Source organism: Artibeus jamaicensis, unplaced genomic scaffold (genome assembly GCF_021234435.1).
Source record: "Artibeus jamaicensis isolate MK-2021 breed Jamaican fruit bat unplaced genomic scaffold, CSHL_Jam_final contig_233, whole genome shotgun sequence".
Taxonomy (NCBI): Eukaryota; Metazoa; Chordata; class Mammalia; order Chiroptera; family Phyllostomidae; genus Artibeus; species Artibeus jamaicensis.
In genome coordinates, this window is record NW_026521486.1 from 20,043,777 (window position 1) to 20,069,986 (window position 26,210).

General features: G+C 37.8%; 1 protein-coding gene across 2 annotated transcripts in view; it reads left to right on the forward strand.

Annotated features, from left to right (window-relative positions):
* Positions 1–26,210, forward strand: part of FGD6 (FYVE, RhoGEF and PH domain containing 6) — a 115,694-nt gene that overhangs the window by 54,542 nt on the left and 34,942 nt on the right. For both annotated transcript variants that reach the window (XM_053662279.1, XM_037160590.2), the window contains exons 4-8: positions 3,405–3,472; positions 3,559–3,589; positions 15,020–15,171; positions 17,088–17,244; positions 19,735–19,822. In XM_053662279.1, the coding sequence (XP_053518254.1) occupies positions 3,405–3,472; positions 3,559–3,589; positions 15,020–15,171; positions 17,088–17,244; positions 19,735–19,822 (496 nt within the window). The remainder of the gene's footprint in view (positions 1–3,404; positions 3,473–3,558; positions 3,590–15,019; positions 15,172–17,087; positions 17,245–19,734; positions 19,823–26,210) is intronic.

A 26,210-nucleotide genomic window follows, 5' to 3' on the forward strand; every position in this document is an offset into this window, starting at 1 on the left:
ATTTTTAATCCATTTCTTTTGGCTTTTTAATTTGAAAAGGATGTATTTTATAAATATTAAACTTTCTAGCTACAGGTAGTATAGAGAAACCCATTATAATAGTTAGAAAAGCCTTGATTTGCTGCACTATTCTTTAAAGTAACAATTATTTGTGTGTGTGTGTGTGTGTGTGTGTGTGTGTAGACGGTCATGGTCATGACTGTGTGTTTGATGACACAGTCTACAAGATCAGGCTGTGCTTACTTACGGCTGCTTCCTGAGGAATGTTAGCTATGTGTCATTTGAAAGGTGAGTGAACAGAGTTGAGTATCTCATACCTCTTTTGCTCAGTTGAGTAACACTTATCTGGCCTGTTAGTTGCAGTTGTTTAACAACTTGTCCCAGGAAGAGGAATAATAATGGGGATAGAGGTCCAAGTTATTTAAATGTCTCTTTAAAGAGAGTTTAGGGAGCTAAGTAACAAGCAAAACATTCTAGGCCGGTGATTTTCAGCTGGTGTGCCACAAGAATTTTTAAAACATGTGATACCTGACTAGTCAGGGGCACTGACCTCTTTTCACTTAGATTATCAAATAAAAATATGACAACAGCCAACACAACAGTAGCCTTCCAGTTAATGAATCAAAATTATACCCATTTTTTTGGTCAGATTAGCCAAAAAATACACTTTTTCGATGTGCTGCAGAATTTTAGTAATTAAATTTATGTATGCCATGAGATAAAAAAGGTTGAAAATTGTTGTTCAAGGCTAATTAGACTGGACTATAATGCACCCTGAATGAGTAATCATTTACATTTTAAAGATTATTTTAATAAACAGGTTTTACAGACTACTTTGAATATTTTTTGCATAACAACATTTCTGATGAAAGATTTAAGAATTTTTTAATACTTTATGTAAAGTCTTCATTAGTAAGATAAAAACATGGAAGGGACAAATACTGCAAGATTAGTGTTTGTTCCTGGGCGGGATGGGGGTGGGCGGACTTTAATGTTATATATTGCAATTTGTTTCAAAACATTTAAACCAAACATTGCAGAATGTTTGGATTTGTTAAAACATGAGTAGAGAGGAGGGGAGATGTATGTGGGTTTATGTTTAACAGTGAATGTTTTTAAGAAGATGATTACCAGCAGATACTGAAGAGAGATTCAGAATGTAATGAAAGAATTTCTAGACTATATTTTGGAAAATATGGGTTCTCTTCCAAACTCTGCTAATAATCAGCTTTGAATCTTGGCAAATCCCTGTTTTAAGTGGGTCTTCTTTGGGATTCTGATTGTGGTCCAGTTCTCACTTTATATATCCCTTATGTTTCACCTCGTTCACTTCTATGACTTTTAACTCCCACTTAGGATCCACTGGCTCTCAATGTAGTACAAACTGAATCTAAAAATCAAGGGCTTGCCCTGTCCAGGTAGCTCAGTTGGTTAGCGGTACCATAAGTCAGGGTTGTGGGTTTAATCTGTGGTCAGGGCATATACAAGAAGCAACCAAGGAGTGCATGAATAAGTGAAACAACAATTCAATGTCTGTCTGTCTGTCTCTCCCCCTTTCTTCTCTTGTGATCAACAAACAGAACTAAATAAATAAAAATAAAGGTCTCCCTTATATTTACTATAAATGATTGACTTCTTATGATAATATAAATGATTGTAATCAAAGAATCTAAATTTTTAAAAATTTTTTAAATTTATCTTTAGAAGGGAAGGGAAGGAGAGAGGGAGAGAAATATCAGTGTATGGTTGCTTCTTGTGCATCCCCTGCTGGTTGCATCCCTTGCAACCCAGGCATGTGACCTGACAGGGAATTGAACCGCAATCTTTTGGTTTGCAGGCCCATGTTCAATCCACTGAGCTATACCAGCTAGGGCCAAAGAATCTAAATTTTAACATGCTATAAAACCTTGAAGAATCCTCTTTGTGTTTATTCACCTGAATGTTACCAGTGTTTTAAGGAAATTAGTTAAAAGGGTTTTAATGTCTGTACAGAACATCAGCAGAGTACTGAAAAAGAAAAATCACTAAACTGTAATTTTCAGAGGAGCTTCATTCATTGCTCAACTGCATCTACTTTTATACCTTGGTTTTAATGCTGAAATTCTGGAAGCAGGTAAAAACAACTTTTTCCAACTCAGGAACTGAGGCAGTCTTTTGACCCATCACAGGTGATGTTCAGGTAAACAGATGAACTAGGATGGTTTATGATTTCAATTTAGAAAAGAGCACCATTTTCACTACCATTTTTTTAAAAAATGGTGAGAAGTCATTACTATTAGTTTTTTTTCTATGTCATCTTGTTAGTGACCGACTACTTGGCTGTCCTGGTCACTTTTTGTCCTTACTGTGATGTTACCTGCCTCAGCTGCACCTCGGGCAGCGCAGGATAACCGGGTCCTGGAATTGCCGGTGCCAACACGAATGCGGAGAGGTCTCTACTTCTAAGACCAGATCTGGCGTTTCTTCCATAGAAGCACCAGCATGTTTTCCTTGTAATGACCAGAGCCATAATTTTCACCTTTGGCATAATACATAGAAAAGGTTATAATTGCTTATTTCTTCTTTACTCTCTCTTGCCCTTCCTTCACTGGGGAACTGCAGTATGTAGACCTTTTGTGAGAACAGAAATAGTGAGAAATTTCTTTTCTCTAATCATCAACAGTCAAAACCAGACCTATCAGTTTTTAAACGAAAATAAGTCTCTAAATTCCTAAATATTGAGACCTCCATCTTAATCACCTCTTTTCTCCAGAAGTGAACATTTTCTTCTTACCGCTTGAGTATGTAATTTACACACAAAGCAATACATATTTGAAGAAGTTTATTTCAGTTCTTTAGAATAGAACTGACTTGAAAGATCGCGCTTCCAAAAGGGATTTTAACTAAATTGAAAAGAGCCTGTGGCTGAAATGTAGGCATGTGTTCAGTAGAGACTGTGAAAAAGAGCTCTTTTCAGACTGCACTTAAGGTGTCTGACTGTGTGGATTTACTTAGGGTAAAGTGCTCTTGTAAATTCCTATTGGATATTCACTAATCTCACGTTACTTGTGTGTACCCTGAGAAGAATGTTCATGTGGTATCTGTAGGGGTTGCAGAATGTGACTTGCAGCTTTAACCACTGATAGCTATGTTCCACCAAGGCTCTGGGGCTCCTTGGGGAAGTCCATCAGTCCAGTGCTGATGATGGTGGAGGATTACCACTTTCCCTCAGCTTCTCCTGTATCACGGTTTAATAATCACATCTAATTCTCCACATTTGTCATTTGAAATGTTATATGAAATGTGTTCTAATCGAAAGCTTGTAAGTATCTAATTGGAAGCAGAATTTACATCTAACTAGCTCAAAGCTGATCTTCATTATCCTTTTATGAATTCGTGTTTTCTTAATGCACTCTTATCCACAGGATGAAGATACCGGAATAAAAAGTAAAGCCCATTTTATTGCCACGGAGATCATGAGCTCAGAGAAAGTGTAGGTATCTAGTTTATAATTCAGAAGACTGTTTGTTTTCCCATTGACTCATTTAAAACATTTCTTTCATTGCTGTTTTTTTACAGGTTTGTGGATGTGTTAAAACTTTTGCATATTGTAAGTATCTGATAATATTTTCTTGAAGTCTAAGACTATCCTCTTTTACATCTTTTCCTAGCCACCAACATTTCAATATAACCTAAATATACTTAATATGTATATACACATATGTACTTCCTAATATATGATTATATTTTTTAATTTACACAGATATGTGAATATAGAGCTTTTCTAAAATATGTATTTCATATCTGTGTCATATACCCAGATGATTTTTGAAAAATAGAGAACCTTTATATCTGTATCTCCAGAGTCTTCAAACTTTCTATCTGATGGGAGTAAAAGACAGAAAACTGTACTTGAACAACAATTAAAAAATAAAATAAAATAAACTTTCTATCTGCATAATAAAGAATTTTTAAAGTGATATTTCTGTTTGGACACTTGCAGAAGTCTGCTATCAGTAGAATTTTGCATTAGCAATGTATAAAGAATATGATCGGTGTTCAGTTCTGTTCTTTTATTTGAATAAGCTCATAGAAAGAGACTTGAAATAGACATTTTTACAACTGACTTTTTATAGTTCTAATTTAGTTTTTATAGTTGTCAACTTGAACAAACCTGTTGGGAAACAATAATGTCTGGCTACCTACTCGTTGTTCCCAGACACTCCCTTGTACCTGCGAGTTTTTACAAGTTTCATTACCCATTGGCAGCTAAAGTGCTTTTAGTATTACTTTATTCTTATTGTATTTTGGCAAGACAGTAAAACTTAACAGAAGAAAGGGATAAGGTTGAGGAAACAGGGGAAAAAGAAATTGAAGTGAAATTTTACTTAGATGGTGTAATTATTAACATCATCTTAAACTTAATTGCTGAGAAAGGCTTTGCTCACATACCATTATTTTGGTTAGGGTTAGGATTATCATTATTTTCAAAACGTATCATTATCTTCAGTTTTCCTTTTAATAGGTACCCATGAACATGAAATGTGGGTTCCACTTAAGGGTGATTCACATTCACCAAATGATTCCCTTGTGCTCTGTACTTGGTACCGCGGAAACATGGAGGCCTCATTCCTGTGTGAAAAATCTCTAGCTTTGGAGATATTTTCTTTCTTTTGTTTTTTTAAATTTAATCTTTATTGTATTTTTTTTCCTGTTACCATTTATTTCCCCTTATACTCACCTCTCCCCAGCATGGAAATATTTTCTAAAATAATTCTTACAAACCTAATTTGTTTTGTGAAATTATTTCCCTGTGAATAGTCTCTCACAGAACTCTTGACTATATTGATGAGTTCTCTTTGGTAATTCACTAAAATAAACTTTAACCATACTTGGTCACCCAGACACGTTTGTGAAGTTTCGACCATAATGTCATTTTAATAAATAATAATAAGCTTGATAAATGGCTTTTCAAAGTAAATTCCATGTACATTTGCTGTTATACCCTGAACGTCTCTATTGTATAAGCAGTTACGGGGGAAAGAAAAAGTTAAACTGCTGTTTTCTGGAAAACTCAGAGCATATCTCTAGGATGAACAAATTGTACTCATTTGAAATGTTTTCTGATAGATATGTTTAAATAAGACCTCTCCAAGGAAATTGTAAGCACTACAAGTTAATTCGTAACCTCTACTGTTAATTGAGGCAGAAAGTGCTAAGGAGTAAGAAAAGACTTAAGTTTGAAATTCAGTGCACTATCGCAGCTAATCTGGCATGGAACGGAACAGGCGTTGAAGGAGTTGCTGTAAACAACACAGAGTCCCTGCCCTCATCCTGCGGAGAGTCGAGGGTAGTGCTTCTCACACCGTTGTGGTGAGGGACTGGATTTTACAATGTCCAATCCATGGTAGACCAAAACTTTTGTAAAATACATGAAAAATGTTATAGCTGTGTCAGACTGATGTAAAAGTTGTAGATTCTTTATTCTCACTGTCTGACTAATATCTTTGTAGACCAATAAAAATTTAAGAACCATAGTTTGAGGAGCATTGTCTTGGAAGATGCTGTTTATCACCAGCTACGTGAATTTTAGAAAATAGTTTAACCTTTTGGGTCTAGCTTTCCTATTCGTAAATGCGCATAGAAATACCCATCTCTCAGGTTGTGAGAAATCAGTGGACTAAGATATGTGAAGGAGCCTCATACTGCACCCTGTATATGGCAGATTCTCAAATTGCCTTTCATCATTACCATCTCTTTCCCCATCTTCCCTTTTAAGAACACCAGTGGATGGGAAACATTTATTCTATTATTGCACAGTTGACCTTTCACTTTTGCTCGTACTTAAAAAGTACTAACATTTCATTTTAATGAAGGAAGTTCTGATTCTAGTAGGCAGGGAAAAAATTAAAAGCTTTACCAGTTTATTTATTTGGTTATTTAAAAATTTATTTTGTTCTTACATCTGTATTTTTGGAACAAATCACAAGCCCTGTAAAAATGAATAATCAGACCAATTTCCCAAGTAATCTCAGATCTGGTCTGATAAATGGCCATGGGTTCTTCCCAGCTGATGTTGAACAGACTCACTTTAACTTGCACATTTTCTAAACCACCTAAGCCTTTAATGCTGTGGTGGGAATACATCATCTGCCAACCTCATGTTAACATTCTGTCTGGTATGTGCAAACATTAACTCAGCAGAACCCAACTCTAATGGGTGTCTTAACAATAGGGCATTAACCAGGTGTGAGCCATTACCAGGAGGGGGCCTGTTACCAGGATAATGTGAGTAAAGCCAAGAGTATCTTGCTTTATTTCAATATCCCCCACTGTGCTATTAAAGCTCATTTTTACTTCTCTACCAAAAGTACCCCATGAAGGTAGCACAGGGACCCTTCAACCCTTAGTACTGCTGCTATATGATTTCATCTACATAAATTAACTTCTGCTACATGATAGAATATGACTTATTTAAGATATATAAGTAACGTGCTTTAGATAATCCAGTGGGTTTTTTTAAAGATTTTATTTATTTATCTTTAGAGGGGAAGGAAAGGAGAGAAATATCAATGTATGGCTGCTTCTCATGGGTCCCCTGCTAGGAACTGGCTTGCAACCCAGGCATGTGCCCTGACTGGGAACCGAACCGCTGTCCTTTAGTTTGCAGGCCCGCACTCAATCCACTGAGCTACACCAGCCAGGGCTTCCAGTGGGTATTTTTTGGAAATCAATCAGATATCCAGTTGGCTTGGGAAAAGCAATTGCTTCAGTTATACATAATTTCCCATGAATAGTTTTTTTATATTGAGACTAGAATAGCATTAGTAGATCTTTCTGGAATGAAAGAAGTTCAATATCTTCATTGTTCAATATTAAAATTTTAATGTATCATTGTAGCTTACACTTTTTTACTTAGAATTTGGTAAATAACTCGGTGAAATAGCTCATAGAAGAAAATTTAAAAACTAAGCTAATGAATTGCATCCTTTAAGTTATTACCTTGGAAGGAAATACACATGGGCGGAGGGCACACAATTTAAAATATACTTGAAATTATAAGATTCATCTACCTGATGTTTGTGGAAAAAAATTGTGTCTGCAAAGGCAGTGACAAGACTTTGTTTTTATGGCAATTAATGTTTTATGTGGTATACACTCTGCAGTATATTCCATGAGCTCCTAGACTTTGAACTGGATTTTATTTTCAAAGGTCAAGTGTGTGTATTGTCTCTAAGTCAGTATCCTAATGAGTCCAAAGAGGGAGATGATTCCTAAAAGTCACTCTTTCCCTTTTCAAAATGGCAGTGCCACCCATCTAGCTGGAAAAGTCAGCAAACTAGAACCCATTCTTCCTTTCTCCATCTCACTCACGCCTCAGCCAACTCATAGCAAACCTGTTGATTCTACTTCCTCTGTATTGTCACCAACTTACCATCTCTAACTCGGACAGCCATTCCAGCCTCCTAATTGGGCTTCCTACAATATTTCCATTCTTGCCTCTCTTCCAGTCTGTTCCTTATGTGATTTTAAAATGGATAGATTAGAGCATGTCACTCCCCTGCCTAAAACCCTTTCAGTGATTCCCATTGCATTAAAGTCCAAGCTACTTACCAAGATCTGTAAGCAGGACGGTCATATATCCTTGTCTGCTTTTGACAGTTCTGGTTATTGTCTTGGCATAATGTTATTAATAGAACTCCCTTTCACTGGCAAAATGACCTGGTTTGGACAGTGAATCGTGGCTCGGCATATACGGTGCAATGTGATTTAGTGTCTGGTAATGAGGTAAGACATTGTGTTCTCACTCATTGACCACGGTCTGGCCATACCTGCCTCCTTTCAGTTTTTAGTTTAGTGGGTGAGGTAATGCCTACTCAGGGCTTTTGCTAATGCTGTTTCCTAGAATGTTCTTCCTTCATTTTGATCATAGCTAGTTCTTTCTCCTTCCAACATGGGTTTAATGTTACCTCCTCAGAGAGCTCTTCTTTGACCGTCCTTTTCTCTTTAACTCCCCTTGTTTGTTTTCTTCTTGGCAGTTAATGTAATGTGCATATTTGTTTGTTTACTTGTTCTTTTTTAGTTTCTTTTACTAAAATGTGTTCTAGGCTACAGTAGGAATCGTTAATTTTTCACACCTACCATTATTCTTCACTTGAAGACCCTCAATAAATGTTTGTTGAATGAATGAATGTGACTGATTGATTAGTGGTAAGAATTCTGTCTCTGCCACTGTGTGCTCTTAAACATATTAGTCAAGTGTTGGTTTCTTCTTCTGGAAAATGTGAATAATAATTAAATAAGGTCAGCGTAATGATTAAAGGAGTTCATTTAAGTGGAAAATAAGTGGAAAGTACTTAATTAGTTTTAGCTGCAGGCTAAGTAGAGGGCCTTCGATTCTCCCTACTACTTACAAGTAAGCTTTTAATCAAATCAGTGAAAATGGATTTGTTCATGAAATATAAACTACTGGGTTTCTTTCTCCACTAGGCAGTAAGCTCCATGAAGGCAGGGATTTTTATCTGTTTGTTATCCCAGTAAATTAATATGTTGAAAGAATGATAGAAAATTGACCAATATATTTGGTTTGGTAAAACTCTAATTATATTTGTTTTTTCCTTTTGTGGCAGATGTTGTCCAATCTACAGGTTGCTATTATATTTTATATAAATGCACATTTTAAAGATAAAACACCTAAAAAAAAACACCTTAGACATCTAATGTCATTAATTACAAATGATAGAGTGATTTTTGGTTTTGTTTTTGTTATTTGCTCTCTGGTAGGAGGCCGATTTAATAAACATCTCTATAAATTTATTTCATAAGTGCCCAAATAGCATGATTTAAAAAATATTTTTAAAGTGAGTGATCAGAGGCTTTGAGGTATTTTGGAGAAAGATGCATTGGTTAATAAGTAACAGTTAGGTGGTGCCAGTAACAAAGCATCTCTGTTACACTGATTTCTTTAGGTCGGGGGGATAGTCACCTTCAAAATTTAAGAGGCTCTTATTAAGTCCTAAGAGTCCTAAGGCAAAGCTTCTTAGACCTCCAGCTGTATATTAGCAAATAGAATGTATCTTTTTAAAAATATTTTATTTATTATTTTCAGAGAGAGGGGAAGCGAAGGAGAAAGCGTGGAAGAGAAACATCATTGTGTGGTTGCCTCTCATGTGTCCCCCACTGGGAACTGGCCCGCAACCCAGGCATGTGCCCTGACTGGGAGTCGAACCGTGATCCTTTGCTTCACAGGCCCGCACTCAATCCACTGAGCTACACCAGCCAGGGCTAGAATGTATCTTTAAAAAAACACAGGATAAAAAGAATAGAAGGCTCCTCCATAGAAGCCTCTAGTTTTTCCCATCTAAAAATCACCCTATTCTACTGAATACACCATATTTTTGAGTCCTGCGAACCATTTAATTATCATTTATTCTTTAGTTGTAAGGAACCCTCCTTGAGCGTCTCCTGACATGGCTTTCAATCCTTCTCTTTTGAGCAGCTTCCTTCATGTGAGGACTGTCCTTCACTGAATGAAGTTCATTGTTAAGAGCACTTTTGCTGCTGAAATGTTTGTTTTCCCCGCCTTGGTTTGGTATTTCCTTCACTTTATAGGCCACTGTTTCCAAGCTCTCTTTCTCGGCTTTCAGGAACTTGTAGGTCTTAAATGATGTTTGTGTGTTCATTTAAAGTAGACAGATCTTTCATTTAAAAAATGGCCTTCTATCGAGTATTCTCTATGTGCTTTTCAACATGCTATGCTACGTAAATGATCTATTTTAACCCTCATAACAGCCCTAACAAACAAATGTTATTTTTAAATGAAGAAAGTAAGCAAATTGCCAAAAGTAATCCACTACTAAATAGTAAAGCCAGACTTTAACTCAGGTCTCTCTTAGCCCTTGTACTTAGCGGGTTGTTCAGAAATTGATTAAAATTGTTTCTTGAAATCCTTACCATGCTGGATAGGGTATATAGTGCACGTCTTTCAGAATCCTTCCAGTTGGCCCAGGAAACCAAAGAAATTCTAGTTTTTCATCTTCTAAAGATGAGAATGAAAGTAAATATTGGTCATTTAGGATATATTATGATTACTTGTTAATGTTATTACAGGGGTTGGAGACTTGAGATAATGGATTGGTTTCAGTCATGTTTTATGCCACTTTACATTGATGATGATTCACAATATCGCTAGGTTTGAGGGTATAGAAAGGTAACAATACTTTTATTGGGCAAATATTTTATTTTTATTTTATGCTTATAAAATAGCAATTTTAACAGGTCAGATTGTTAATATGGGGACTTTCCCCCTCTGCTTTTACTTCATAGTTTCACACTCACTTCTGCATATTTATCAAAGCTCTTTGACCTTAGCAGCTGCTTTGCTTTTGCTTAATATGAAGTGATTTTTAATGCCCTTCATGAAGGCAGGGAGCCCTGCAGAGCTCCTTGTCTGCCCTAATGTCCGTTTGGTCTCTGTAATTCTTTGTATCATCGTGTGGTTAAGTAATGCCCTAAGGTCAGGAGGCCCAGTCTGGACAGCCGGTAATGAAGTCACTTACTTCTCTTTGACACTGGAGATATAAAGCCTGACCTGGGGAGCAAGGCCATCTGTTTTGTGCTTCATGGCCTTAGATGTTCATACTTGATTTTATTTGCATTGATTTTTGCTTAGGTCTTAACTCAAGTGATCAGAGCAGGTAAAGCTAGTTTGTTCATACCTCAGAGGAACGGAGTTTTTTAACGTTGATCTGGTTCCTTTTGTAGGTTTTCTGGGAATTATTAAGAAAAAATTATGATATACTTTATAATTCAGAAGCCTATTCCTAGTTCTAAAAATCCCAAATCAGTGCCCTGACTGGTGTAGCTGAGCTGGTTGGGCATTGTCCCACAAAGCGAAAGGTCACTGGTTTGGTTCACGGTCAGGGCCTGGATTGCAGGCCGGGCCTGGACTGAGGTTCGGTCTCCCACTCAGGGCACTTACAAGAGCAGCTGATTGATGTTTCTCTCCCACGTTGATGTGTGTTTCTCTCCCTCTCTTTCCCCCTTCCTTCCCCTCTGTCTAAAAATAAATAAATAAAATAAAAAAAAAATTTTTTTAAATTCTAGATTGAACAAAGCATTTGGTCATTGTTCCCAGAAACTGGAGTATAGTGGTTCGGTGGGTTTGATGTTAGAAGAATAGACTGAAGTTACGTAGTGGATGTTCAGCAAATTCTGTCACCCAACAGTTTCACATTCTAAGTCCCCTCATCCCTTTTATTTTAATATCCCAGCTTTTTCAGTGTGAAAAAGTGTATCCTAGGTCTAGGTCTTGAAGTGTCAGTCCTGTGGTCATGCATCCTCGCTGATTTAGTCCAGGAGGCGTGGTGAATTTAGGTTCTTCTCTCCCCAAATAGCTTGACTTCTGTCTCCTAAGTGTCATCACACTTTCCCAAATTACCCTGGATGTTAGCATGTAGAGAAATAACCAGGCATATGTTGTAACCATCCTTTTTATTTGTTTTTTAAATGTTTTCTCCTTTCAGTGGCACCAGTTCTAGAAATGGTTGAGGTTTATGAAGAGCTGAGAAGTTAAAAATTCTGTGTGTCATTCCTGTGTGAACACCTTGCACCGGGACCGTAGCATATTACTGTCAGGGGATGGTGGCCCAAGCGGTGCGGGAATGAGACCGGAGCCAGGGCTGCCACGTGTAGTTATGAAGGCCGTGAGCTGCAAGCAGGGCCTTTGGTGGAGGATTGGCCTGGAGTAGAGGGTGCCGTGCCCTTTTCCATTTTCAGAAAGGCGCCATGAAAACCAGCGATTGCCCTGGTGGTGCTCAATTAGAATATGTAACTTTCTGAGTCTGAGGGATAATTTCTTAGATAGTTGGATATAAACACTCTGAATCCCTTTAGTTTTTATTAAATGTCTTTCTTTTGCTCTTCTAATTGTTAAATTTCAGTTTTATTCTTACACGCTATTCATCATTTTTTAAAAGATACTATAGGCCATTAGTTTATCCACAGCTGCCTACGCCATCCAGTCCTGGAAAAAGGAAAGTTGTGCCTGGTGGTGCGACAGGGGCCTCCAATTAGAGGCAGCGATTTCACTGATCAGCACAGTGTGGATTTGACTGGTCTCTGTTGAATGTGTCTTAAATAAACAAGTTTCCTTTTTGGCAGTGGTGGCAGACATGTGGAATGCAGTCTAGCAAAAGCTGTGTCACACAGGGGCCCTTAATCTACCAGCAGCTAATGTCTACTGTTGCTGTCATGACTGAGGAAATACCTTCCAACTGGAAAATAAAAGTCATCCTGCTGCCAAGGGACAAACATATTCATCATTTATTCTAGGAAAAAAGGCCAGTGCTTGTTGTTCTGTTGAACAAGGAACTAAATTATATTAATCATTAAACTGGTCAAAAATGCTATAGAAGATGTTTAATGCTGTTATGCTTTGAATACATTTACAATAGAGGAAGTTATCCCTGATATCGAAATACATGCCATTGTTCTGCATGATGGAGAAATCTAATGACTTTCAAAAGTGTTAAGTAGCCCCATTTCTCTTAGTAAGTGTGAGTGCTGATAGAAGCAAGCTGTTGGGAGGTGGAATTTGGCCGATACCCATTTCATTTCTGGAGATGTTTTGTGTGGTTTTCTGGAATGGAGTTTATATAACTTACGAATTCTTATTTTATATTACATAATTCATTGTAAAAGTAGCTGTTTTAGTTACTGGTTGAAATAGATGGTTCCTTTGGGCGAATGCAATTGTTGAACAAAGTTAGTCCCAGGTACTCCGGTAGAAGTTAAGGACTTTTTCCTCCCCAGTTGTTGAGTAAGAGCATTTGACTTGCCTAAAATAGCCAGTGAATATCTGAAGGAAAGCAGTTGGAAATAAAGGAGATAAAGCCTGGTTTAGAGTCTGTTTTACTCAACTATGGCTTTAAATGTTTTAATTAAACCTGTTGTTTCTAAGGAACAATCTTTGTTTTTGCATCCTCAGGGATTGTGGAACAGATTCCACTATTGTTTTACTTATATCTGGAGACCTACCCTCTGGGGATAGTGAAATCTAGACAAATGCCAGTCTCCTACCCCACCCTTTTAAGTCTTTGGAATGATAGGGTGGGGTCCTGTTGACCTGTCTTAAAACAGGGTGTAAATAGTTTTCTAGGGGAAATCTGATGAAACAGAATATGTGAAGAAATAATTTTTATTTGTAAAATGTGTAAATGTTGGTGAATTAATGAGAAGGTTGAATAGAGGGAAGGGAGAGTTCAAGGTTCATAATTAAAATGTTCTGTTGATTCTGTGCACCAAACACATTGTAAAAAGGTTTAGATGCAATTATCTACCATATTTTGGTGTGAGTAATGCACACTGTTTTGCCCACATTTTTGAGGGGAAAGTAAGGATGCACATTATACTTGGTGACTACTGATTCCGTACCTATATAAATATTTTTAATTATTTTATTTATGCGTATGCATTGAAAATGTAATCCTAGAAATTAATAACAATATCTGTATGCCAAATAATACCCTGGAATACAATAATCGGTTTTGTTTCTAAATATAAATAAATAAATAATTGAATTAAAAAATGAAACTGAAAGGTTTTTTTTTTTCCTGAAAGTTTGGGCCAAAAATGTGGGTGTGCATTATTACACGGGAGCACGTTATACATGGCAAAATATGGTAATTGAAGTTTAACAAACCATTTAAACAGATAAGAAGAGAAATGGGTGAAAGGGTCAACAGGTAAATAGGAAAAATAAGTAAAATAGGACAGTACGTTAATGAGCAGCATCAGAAAATGGTTTACTATTGTCTAGTACTTTGTGGCCTCCTCCCTGCAAAAATCTTTCAAAGAAGAAAAGCAGCCTTAATTTGGGTGTAAACTGTGTATATATACTGAAACTAAACAATGGTGACAACAAAGCCAGACTTGAAATTGTAAAGGTTCTCTGCCAGTTGATATGCAATTTACACCTAGATGGAATACTCCTCAATTTAACAAGTTATCTGTCATCCTAAATATGACAGAATTTAGAAGGTAAAAGAAATATTCTTATAAAGTTTTCCTGAGGGTCTTCTCAGAATTTTTCATCTATATCTCAGTGGCTAGAATTAGATGGATCTTATGGCCATCCACAGCTGAAAAGAAATCTGAAGAGGAAGCATTTTTTAAACTGGGCATATTGTCCTTCCCTGCCTGAGAACAGAAGCAAAAGTAACCTAGAAAAACATCATCACATTCATTGTTAGGAGATTGTCATTGGTTTTCTTCAGAAACTTTATTTTTCTGCCCTAATCATACTTAGATTTCCCTCTTATATACTATTCTGGACAGTTTCATTTTTCTTTAACTAATGAATAAAAAATATCCAATAAAATGAAACCTTTCTGCAAGAAAATGGTTTCGTTTAAATTACTTTGGTACAGATGAAAGGCATTGTTCTTTGGCTTGATTTTTAATAATGAAAAATATGAGGAAAATGAGGCTGCCTCAAGGGAACAGTAAATCAGGAGTGAGGGCTGAGGTCCAGTATTCTCAGGTTGTCAGGACTGTGCCACCCTCTATGTGCCTCACCTACAGTGCTTTGGTTGCTGGGAAATGACTACTGAAAGTAGGCAAAGGGGTTCTTCCAGAATAAAATTAATTAAGATTTCCTGGGGACTTTTAAAATAGATTGTTCATATTGCAGTATTGGAATAATTTTAGACTACTTAGAGTTGCAACACCCTTTCTAGACATGCCCTTAGGATAATTGCTAAGTCTGGAGATCAAACTAAAAGATTTAAGAGCAATATCACATGGTCTGATTTAAAACCAAATATCTACCCCAGCTACTCTCTCTCTCTTCTTTTTTTTTTTAAATTTCTTCCTAGATAAGTGGGATAGAAGGAAGGTGGGTACTTTACAACTTTTAAGTCTACAAGGGGACACAGTTTTGTAAATTATGTTGTTTTAGGGTATGTGGTGATGAGGGAAAGAAGTTTTGATCAGCTTTTATGTGTAAATAGATTGTTTTTCCTCCTCTGAACTATAACAGGATTTCCGGGATGCTGTAGCCCATGCTTCCAGACAACTTGGGAAACCAGTGATTGAGGACCGGATCCTAAATCAGATCCTGTACTACTTGCCTCAGCTGTATGAGCTGAACCGGGATCTCCTGAAGGAACTGGATGAAAGAATGTTGAACTGGTAAAAATGGACTAACCAACCTTCCCAAGGTTTCCAATTTTAGATGAAGCCATAATGAAGAAGGGCCCATAATCTGCCAGTTTAACTTTTTATAGGTAACCTTTGATAATCAAGATTTTTGAGATCAAACAATGAAGAAAAACAAAAGAAAAAAAGATTTTTGAGATAGATGGAGTTTAATTGATATTTTCACATTGGAAAAAATTATATTTTATCTCTCTTTTCTGGAGCTTCAAGTCATGAAGCTCCCTTTGCATTTTGGAAAAGAGGCCATTTCCTGAGATAATTTGATTTGACTGGTTGGTTTAGAAAACTTACATGTCTGAAATCTTTAGATGCCATAGATTTCAGAACAGGTACAGGATACCAAAAAGTTAACAGCTTTCATGGCGTGTAGCGAGTAAGTGGAAACTTTGGCGACAGCTTTGGAAATATGTCGAAAGTTTGGACTAAGGGACTGAATTTATTGTTGAAGTCCATAGGGAAGCCAAAATGATTTGAGTAACAAAACACTATCACATGCTTTCGTAACCATAATTTCCCTCTAAATTGTCTTTGTATTTAATCCAGAAAAACATCACTACCTGTTTTGGAAATATCATGCCTCTGCTTGTTCAGAAAATATGCCACATGAGCAATTAATACCTAGCTGCAGTTTAACTATAGAATAATACAGACTTAAGGACCGAGGAATGACTAAAAGGTAGTTTTTTAAGTCATAGTAGGAACACAATGTATTTCTAAGTAGTTCCTGTACATACTTCATCATTCTTATAAAAATTTTCTTAAAAATAATCTGCAGTGACTTAAGATGTGCATATTTATGCAACTAAATGGAGGCTTAAATATATTTTTTGCTTGCACCACAGTTTTGCTTGCAGTGCATCTGTAGATCTATAGATGTTCCATGTTAAATTATTAAGGATTCCTAAGAGACAGACCAACTTAAGGGACAACTAAAACAATAATTATAGTGAAAGCTATATTTATTACTAACAAAACTATTGTAATCCTTGGATAAAATATTTTCTACTTAATAAAATACTTTTCAGTATCTTTTAATCAAGATATATTCTTTGGTTTTAGTACACTTTCTGAAATAACATTTATTTTAACACTGGCTTTTAATAACAATAAAATCTTTCATTTCTGTGTTCAACAAATTTCGAAAACCTACTGTGTGCTAGTCAGCATTCTAAGAATGCTAGCATGTCATAGCGCACAAAACATACAAGCCTCTTGCTCTTATGGAGCAGACATTTTGGTGGCAGAAGCAGCAGACAAATCTACAAAAAAAACCCCAGAAAAAACTAGAAGCAGTTTCTGATCTGCATATTCATAAAATAGAAACACGTATTAGTGGCTGAAGATTGGGTGGCCAAAGAAGGCCATCTAAGGAAGGCAGAGCATTGAGACTGACATCTGAACAAAAAGGAGCCGCCAGCCTGAGATCCATATATTGTCAGGCATGTGGAACCATTCGTAAAAGTTTTTAAAAGTGATTATGGACTCTGTATGTCAAAAGAATATGAAGAAGGCCAGTGCGGTTGGGGAGTAATGAGGAGGAGGAAGAGAAGGGTGAGAAGGGTCAGAAAAAATAGGAGCAGTGGCTCCTCTGGGGCTTCATAAACCCAGATAAATTGTTTTTCTGCTAAGTGCCAGTGAGGCCTCTACTGTATGTTTTTAGACTTTGTGGCTGGACAGAAGAATGAAATGGTAGAAGCAGGAGCCCTTGCAGGCCAAGTCCAGGCAAGATGTGATGGTGGCAATGGAAATGGAGAAGAATAGGCATTTGAGGAAGAGCCTTAAGAGAAGAGTAGAAAGATAAGCTGATGGCTGGAATATGGGACCCTGCTCGTTGGATATGTTTTATACACATTAATGACTTTTTATATTTTTGTGTCTCTCTTCTCTAGGACAGAACAACAAAGGCTTGCTGATATCTTTGTAAAGAAGGGGCCATACCTAAAAATGTATTCCACATACATAAAAGAATTTGATAAGAATATAGCTTTGCTGGATGAGCAGTGCAAGAAAAACCCAGGTTTTGCTGCTGTTGTTAGAGAATTTGAGGTATTTCTCCTACCATCTAATGTTGAGCTTTCGTGTGCTTGCTTTTAGAGCTTTAATAATTTGCAGTCATTGAAAATAAACCTTGCAAACAAAAAAAGATATTAAAATATAATTCCTTCAAAATCAAAGAGGGAATTGAACACATTAAATAGTGAGAACTCGAACAGTGTCTACAAGACTCAGTTTTGGAAATCTGTCATTGTACTTTGGAATATTTTAATGAGTCTCTTCTCTTCATTTGTGGTAAAATACACACAAAGTAAAAGTTAACCGCCTTAACCATTTTTAAGTGTACATGCAGTAGTGTTAAGTACATTCACTTCGTTATGCAGCCGACCTCCAGAACTGTTTCCATCGGAACAACTGAAGCCACGCCCTTTCGACAACAACTAACTCCTCCCCGTCTGCCCCCCACAGCCCCTGGAACCCTCCTCTCTGCTTTCTGTCTCCATGAATTTGACTGCTCCAGGGAACAGTTCTTGTTTTTAACTTAACCTTTCCCATTATTCTTTTTTCTAAATTCTTTTTATTAATTTTTTACGGGGTTGGGGAGCAGAGAGAGAGAAAGAGAAACATAGATTTGTTGTTCCTCTTAAGTTCCTCTTAATGGTTGCTTCTTGTATGTGACCTGACCCAGGATCAAACCTGCAACCTTGGCCTATCAGGATGACACTCTAACCAACTGAGCTGCCTAACCAGGGCCTTCCCTTTATTCGTCTAACAATTAATCTACAGTTGTGGATGGGAAATATAATTTGTTTCCTGTCAGATAAATAAATAACACAGTTTTAGGGTCAACATTAGGAAAAATGAATAATATGTTTATTGCCAAAGCTTTGTGTTTTGAGTCAAAGCTGTGAGGGTACAAGCCTGATTTGACTGGTAATAAAATGATACAAGGCATCTTTTTAAAAAGTCAGTTTTTAACTAAAATTTTACTTAAGTCTCCTCCCCTAATTTTGGGTAAAATTACTATATATCTTAGTGATTATTTCTGTTTTGAAACTAAAAATTTTGTGAATTCTGGTCACACAAAACTAGAAAATTAGATATTGCTGATTTCTAATTTGTACATTAGGCAAAAGAATAACCAGATCATGTTAATCTTTAGTCTGTAAAATAGTTACCAAAAACAGTTTGCCAAAAAGCAATTCAAAAGGAAACCAAACATTCCCTTTTCTGTCTCATTTCTAATTTGCTCTGCAGGTTTCAAACAGCATCATAAGACAATGCAATTTTTTAAAAAAACAGGACTGTATAGAAATGAATTAAATTTATTTTAAATTAATAACATATGCTTTTTGAAAAAAATAATTAAGCTGTAAAATGGTTCCTTGTCTTCTTTTCCTATACCTCTCTCTGATGCTATTAAGAAAGGAAGTGTGATGTACGTATTTCTGGAACTGACAGTTGACCCAGGTTTTCATCAGGTCGAAGGAGTTGTTCCGTTGCCTTGGCAGCAAAGGAAAATATAAGACAGGTGAAAGTTAGCTGTCTGCTGTCTGGTTAATGATTCTTGCATGATAGATGCTTTCTTAACATGCACTGTCATTATGATTGCATTATTATTTTGTGTACCAGGCCCTGGAGGTGCATATTTATAAACAGAGAAAACAGTCTGAACAAACCTTCCCCATCCACTTGAACTATTATAGGAAGCACAGGATATCTTTGGATGAGGGATGTTTTCCCTTGGCCATTTGACACCACCTCACAGCAAATACCAGTGTTGGAAAATGGAGGCGGGGCTTAGGAATGAGCTGAAGTGTCTGTTGTACATAGCGAGGAAAAGAGCTTTAAAGGCAGAATCAAATGGCCTTGTGGTCAAGTCAGAATGGTTCTTTATCAAATGTTTTTATAGCCACTGTGATTTGGGGGCTGTCTTTTATAGCTCATCATCTGAGAAAGGGCTTTATATTTTGCAGGCCTATTAGAGAAAGGATGTTTTCAGCAAGGCTGCTTTTTAGGTTATCTTTAATTTCCGTTCTCTCTCTACTACCACCCATTGTTACTATGATTATATTGTTAGGCTCTATTATTTGAATCCAATTCCCAATTGAAATAAAGGTGGCTTTATTTCAGCCACCTTATTTGGGGACCATTGCATTTTCTTCTTGGTCAAGGGGTTTGTTTATGTTTATGAATACATTGGCAAAGGCTCTCCTAAGTAGTAGCCTCTGAGTAACATGGGCTCTAATTGGCCTTGGGTGCAGACTGCAGCTGCCACCCTCTGTGAGGGGGCTGTGAACAAGTTATCCCAATGAGTCAGTGATTTGAAAGATTTACCTATGGGGGAGGGTGAGCTATGTGGTGAATTGGCTATGGTTTCAGTCTCAGCATTGCTCCAGCTGTCAAGAAGAAGAGAGTTTCTCCCCGAATCCCCTTCCAGAGCTGCTGGCTATTTAAAATTTGACTTCCTGGGCACCTGAACTGGATTCCCAGCTTTTTAGAACAATGCTTGTGTTTACTTTGGATGCCTTTTCCTTTCAGATGAGCCCCCGCTGTGCTAATCTGGCCCTCAAGCACTACCTGCTGAAGCCAGTTCAGAGGATCCCCCAGTACAGGCTGCTGCTAACAGGTGGGCATGTCTCGCAGTTTTCCTCTCTTTTTCTGTCACTCCAGTAACCCCTTTAACTACTATATGGATTTATAGATTGCTTAGAACGCTGCATGTACATTACCTGAACCTAACTTCTTTTAGTTCTCTGGTCATCCCTGCCTACATTCTCTGCTTTGGGCATTTATACATCTCAATTCTTTTTGCTCAGAACTTCCTTTACAGTCCCAGCCCCACAACCCTGCAGCATTTTTCCTGATTAATATTATTAACCCTAAGAAGGTACTTTCCCAGCCACTCGAGAATGAGGTTTAGAGGCTCACTCCCACATATATGGGTATCCACTCTCACAGCTTTTAGGCACTCCAGAGGGTTGTTACAAGCACTGACTAATGAACTATGTGCTTAGAACAGTGCTTCGGTCACAGTGTGTTCTAAATAAGCACTCGCTGCTCTTAGTACTTAGCAGCAGCCGTGTCCTTCACCATCCTCATTATCATCATCATTGTGTCTGGTCATTGTTGTCTGTATCTTCTACTTGACTGTGAGCTTCAAGATTACAAGGCTGTGTCTATCTAGTTTCCACTCTAATAGTAGAGAAGAAAAAAATGTTTTTAAAAAACTGTGATTTGAGTGAGAGCATACATTGTGCTAAGGACTTTATAGTCATTGACTCTTTAAACCTCCATCGTATCCACGTGTATATGTCACTACGTATTATTTACACAGATAAGATAACAGGCCTTTAGAGATTAAGTGGTTTGATATCACAAAAAAGCCAGTATAGTCTCAGTACCAAGCATAGTATCCAACACACAGGCCCTCTGGAGTATTTGCTGAAATGTTTTGGTTGTGCAGTAACTTAATAGACATACATAATGTGCCTTAAGAAGTGGGTCAAAATGGACAAGTATACTGAAATGCCACCACAACTATAAATTTAATGTTGTATTTGTTTTTATTTATTTTTTATGGCGTTATCTATTACAATATGTAGATAGATGGTTTCTGTTAGTGTTCTTAAGAAGTGGAGTACATGCTTTTATCCTTAACCTAATTTCTTTCTCTGAAGCTGAGAGCTGTATTGGCATGAAGTGGGCGAATCTTGGAAAGCCAGGATTTTCCAGTTTCCCTGTAGGCAAAGGCTTTCCGTCTCCTCAGCTGGCCTAGTGAAAGATAAACTGTTGATAAGGAAGGCGTGTCTTTCAGCCCCAGGACTTGCTACCCTAAATCTTTTGACTTAATTTGAATTTCTAACTGTGAATGGGGCTCTACATTTTTCTCTGGAATGACATAAGTCAAACGGAATGATTCGAGGATATCCTGCCCATCTGTACTTTCTTTCCTTTGCTTTTGGATGAGATTTAGAATACACAGGACAGAAGGAAGTACCCATGCATGTGTTGTGTTTTTGCTAGATAAATTCAGTGCAGTATCATAAATAAGCTATTGAATAGCTTAGGCTATTTCTACAGCTGTGGAATGAAGTACTGTTTTTAGTGGCAAAAGACAACTGTGGTTTTAAAAGCTATGATTTGCAAGAACGGAGCAAAGTTGCGAAATTTTCATGTAAAAATATTTTTCCCCACACTATGACTGATCTAAGTAAAAAAAAAAGTTACACATTGATTTAATTTAGGTTTCATGCTGAGTTTGATTTTAATTGATTAGTGGTGAAATAGCAAAAGCACGTTTAAAAATTCTCTTGAAGAAAACCTTACTATTTGTTTTATAACCAATATAATGTGAGCTTGGGGTCATTTTTTATTTTGGGCTGTCTCTTGTTAAATCTGTTTCCCTCTTTCGTAAATTGGAAAAATCTTTATTACTTAAATAATGCACTTATATGTAGAAAACCCTCAGTATTTGTGGATTGATTGAAGGGTAAAGTTATAAATGGCTTTGTTCAGGGTTAAAAAGTCAGGACTAAAGTTAAAGAAAGAACATAGACTTTGTAAGGAAATAACATAGATTTCATATCCTTCATCCTATGCCTTTTCTTCCATTTATTCAAATTTTTATCTTCCACGAATCCTGACCTGAAGTCTTCCCTCCCCCTCGAAGCCATCTCTGATTATCCCACTTCTCCTTGACCCTTAGTATCGGTGAACTGTGACTTAGTAGATGTTGATGTGATGCTTTGTGAATGTAATGATATTTGTGTGATTCGAATATTGATTTCATAATTTAATCACAAACTTTTTGAGGTTAAGGACTGAATCTTTTACCAATAATTTAGTGTACCCCAGTATATCTGGGTTAATTTTGGATACCTTGGATGCTTTTCAGAAATAATTGTAGTTGGTTTTAAGCTAGGTTTAAAACATCCCTTTCACAAAAGTATCTTTAGCCTAAAGGAAAACCGTGAAATAGATCATTTCAGAGAGTTTTCTTCTAAATGAAAGACACATTCAGAGAGGTGAACAGTCCTGCCTGAAGCAACACAAATAGCATTGAAACGGGCCAGCCAACCAGAACATGCAAAAGGGGCGAATAGGGAGCTGAGGCAGACAGTAAAACAAGCAGTTTGCAGCCGTCTGGTAAGTCCTATCTTTCCTAAACCAAGGACACTTCAAAGTAACTGGTTTGTACTTCTCCCTAACGAGAGGGTAAATAGTTTAAATCTCCCTACTCAGGAAGATAGCAGAAATTCAATGAGTGCCTTTTACCAACCACACCCAGGGACAGATGAAATTAAGGGAATAAATCTCATTTTGGCATATCAGCATAAAGCTGATGAATATTTTATTGAGATCCTCCCCCAGTACCTCTCCTAGATTCCCAGCCTTTAAAACCCCTCAAATCAAAGGTCCCTGGGCACACGCTTCCTCCCAGGAGCAGGCCTGTGCCTTTCTCTCCCCACACTTCTTTCCCTGCAGGCACGCATCGCCCAAACCCTAAGGCACCCTGTGAGGCTTGCAGGCAGGGAGCAGTGGGCAACAGCAGCTCACCCTGGGCTAACCCTCAGACCTTGTCCCCACGGCCCCCTTTCTCTCTGACTTTGTACTAAGCTAAAACAGCCCCACCAAAGCTCGTTTCTCTCCTGTAACGTTTCTAGAGAGGCCAGAGCAGCCCCACCTAGTCTCTCTCCTGTTGTTTCCAGTATCCTAAAGCCCTTCTTTGTTTCACCATCCTCAGCTTTAATAAATGTGCTTTCAAAAATCACCTGGGCTTGTGTTGCGAAATCTTTCCTACACGAAGTCAAGAACCCACTCGCTACCAGCCAGCCCTAGGCAAACCCGCTTGGGGCCAGGTCACCTTTCCAGGAACAGTTTTAGCTGAAGCTCATATAATTATAAAGTCCTAAGAAAATAAAGGAGTTGATACTAGGGAATGTTTTATTTTTATTTAAAATTCTGATTTCTAAGTACTCATCTTTTGTGATATTCTAATTGCTCCCTACTTTTGCACAATATTTCTGCTAAGTGCCCCTGTCCACGCACTTACATGTTCAGGAATTGGATTTTAAGTCTAAAGTTTGTATCTACTTAAACATGTTAGTTAACTTGGTCCTCAGCTTTGGACAAATAAGCTCAAATACTTATTCTTCGAACAACCTTGTGAGGTAAGTACTTTTATTTCCGTTTTAGAATTTGGAGTAATTCCAAGTGCACAGAATATACTGGAGAAGAGAGGAGGAGTGAGACTATTTGAGGCACCCCTGACAACTTTGATTTATTAATGAGTGTAAGGCAGAGGAGGGGAAGGATTCCTGCCTGACTCAGTGTAAGTAGATTTGTGCCTGCTCGGTTTCTTGGGAGGGGAAGATTGAGAAATACAGAGATGCGGCAGAAAGATAGGATAGCTTCTTTTGGAATCTTTCTTAGAAAAAGGTGAGTGGAAATTCCCAGACACAGGAGCCCTGCCCACACAATGAAAACAACCATCTTATTGTCTTGCATGTTTTCTCCAGGTGGTAATTTGGTGTTTTTCTAATTAGATATTTTACTTACGCTGCCATCTGTTCATTGTAGTAAATATTCCCAACTAAATTCTTGGTAGTGTTTTTTAAAAGTCAACTCAGGATAGGGTCAGAGAAAAAGCATATATTATATAATGTTCAGCTTACAATTCAAAAAACAAACAAAAGAGTAAGTTTAAGAAGAAAAACTTTTAAACTTAAACCGAGAAACTTACAAATTTTGCCCTTTTATTGGCTACTCAAGGCCAGCTGATCTAGCTACATTTTTTAAATGTCTGGGGTCTAGAACCTATTTGCAACTGGGAGATCCGGGAATCAGGGCAACAGAGAGGAAGCTGTGGAAGAAAACAGACGGATACAGTTATAGGAGCAGCATTAATTTTTTACCACTGCTTACTGTCTTCTTCATCTCTCCATCTCTTCAGGGTCAAGTCTGCCTTTATCATCCTAATTCAGTGTCTGGCATAGATTCTGGCACGTTAACAGGAACTCAATAAACCGAAAGGCTTAGGGAAACAAATCTTGTTTCTGTTCATAAGGTCGAGAAGCCCTATGCAGTGGTGCCAAGGAATGTTTGATGGATGGACGGATGAAATGCTTTTAAGAATAAAAACAGTCTTCCAGTCACCCAGGGACAAATCTGTGGAAAGGACTCCGAAACACTTCCCTTTCTTCATCTTTCCTCCCTCATAGGATCTGCAGACCAGTTTTTCCTTTGCCTTTGCTTCCTGCTATTTCCATTTCCCTTGTCGTGCTCCAGGCCAGGCCTTTCTAAACTCAGGCCAGATTGTGGCAATATCTTCCTAATGGTTATGCTACCTCTTACCATGCCCCTGGATAGCCTGACGCATCATCATTTCATTTCTCTTCCAAGGACACCAGATGGGTGGGTTTTTCCCACACCAAGCAATTCTCTTTGATACCAACCAAGCATCCTACAATTTAATGCAATTCTGACACTATCTACCTGGGGATAGTGTCAGATCCTACTGATTAAGGGCTGAATCCCATAAGCTGCCCCTCCTCCCAAGTCTCAGATGCCAATTGCAAGTTCCAGGTTGTCACCTGTATTTCTGACCAACCAATTATAATTCTGGGTTCCCATGACCCCCTTCTTGGGTTTGATAATTTGCTAGAAATGGTTAACAGGACTCAGGGAAGTTTCATTTACGTTAACAAGTTTATTATGAAAGCACGTGATAAAGGATACAGGTGAAAATCCAGATGGAGGAGACCCACGGGGCGAGGTATGTGGGAGAGGTCTCAGGACTCCGTGCCCTGTCCAGGCACGCTGCTCTCCCAGCGATTCCTTGTGGTCAGCAACACGGGAGCTCACCAACCTGTAGTTGGGGATTTTTGATGGAGACTTCATTATGTAGACATGATCCATTATTAACTCCACTCCTACCTTCTACCCCTTCTCTCCTTCCTGTAGGATGGAGAGTGGGGCTTCTAATCACAGCCAATCCTCTGGTGACCAGCTTCATGTAGGAGCTGTTCAACAGCCCATCAGAAGTTACCTCATTAGGTCAAAGACACTCCAGTAACCTACGAAAGGCATTTAGGAGCTCTGTGTGAGAACGAGGGTCAAAGGCCTGCTATTAGGAGAAGAGGTGTTCCCAGTGCTCATATCACTTATTACATTACAAGGAATTCAGGAGCTCTGTGCCAGGAACTGGGAGCAGATATAGATACTTTCTCTCTGTGTGTTTGTCTGTGTAACAGACATACTTTTATTCTGCTTATTAGAAAGCTGAAAACAGGTTTGTTCTACCCTAATGATAGATTCATGCCATTATACATTTGTCCAAAGCCATAAAATCTACATCACCAAGAACGAGCCTTAATGTAAACTAAGGATTTGAGTAATTATGATGTGTCACTGTGAGATCATCCATTGTAACAACTGTATCACTAGTGGAGAATATTGATGGTAGACTAGGTCATGCATGTGTGGGGGCCGGAGGCCTATGGGAAATCTCCATTCCTTTCAGTTTCGCTCTGAACATAAAACTGCTATAAAAATAAGTCCTTATTTTAGGAGGGGAAAACTTATCCACAGTATAAAGGCTGCAGTTTATAACCCCAAATTGCCCCAGCTTTCTTTTCCTTTGCTCTTGTAGGTTTCATAGTCTTTCCTGAAACCTATCCTTCAAGGCCAGATTCCCTCTCCCATGAATCAGTCACTAGCTCTCTGAACAAATATTTGTATGGGCTGGCCCTGAGCCGGACACCTGTACACACTGGCAAACGGCACGGTGGTGATCCCTGTCCGGATGGAGCTTACAGCACTTCCCTTTGGGTCCACACTCAGCTGTTGAAGCTCCCACCAAACTCTTCCTCATTTCAATTCCTGAAAATTATATCAATCCTGTCGTTTGTTTCATTGAGTATATTTGAGGACTTATGTTTTAAGGGTCACTTTTTTTCTTTGAAGAGATCTTTCGTGCCTATTAAAAATATGTATTATTTTTTAAAAATGTTCTT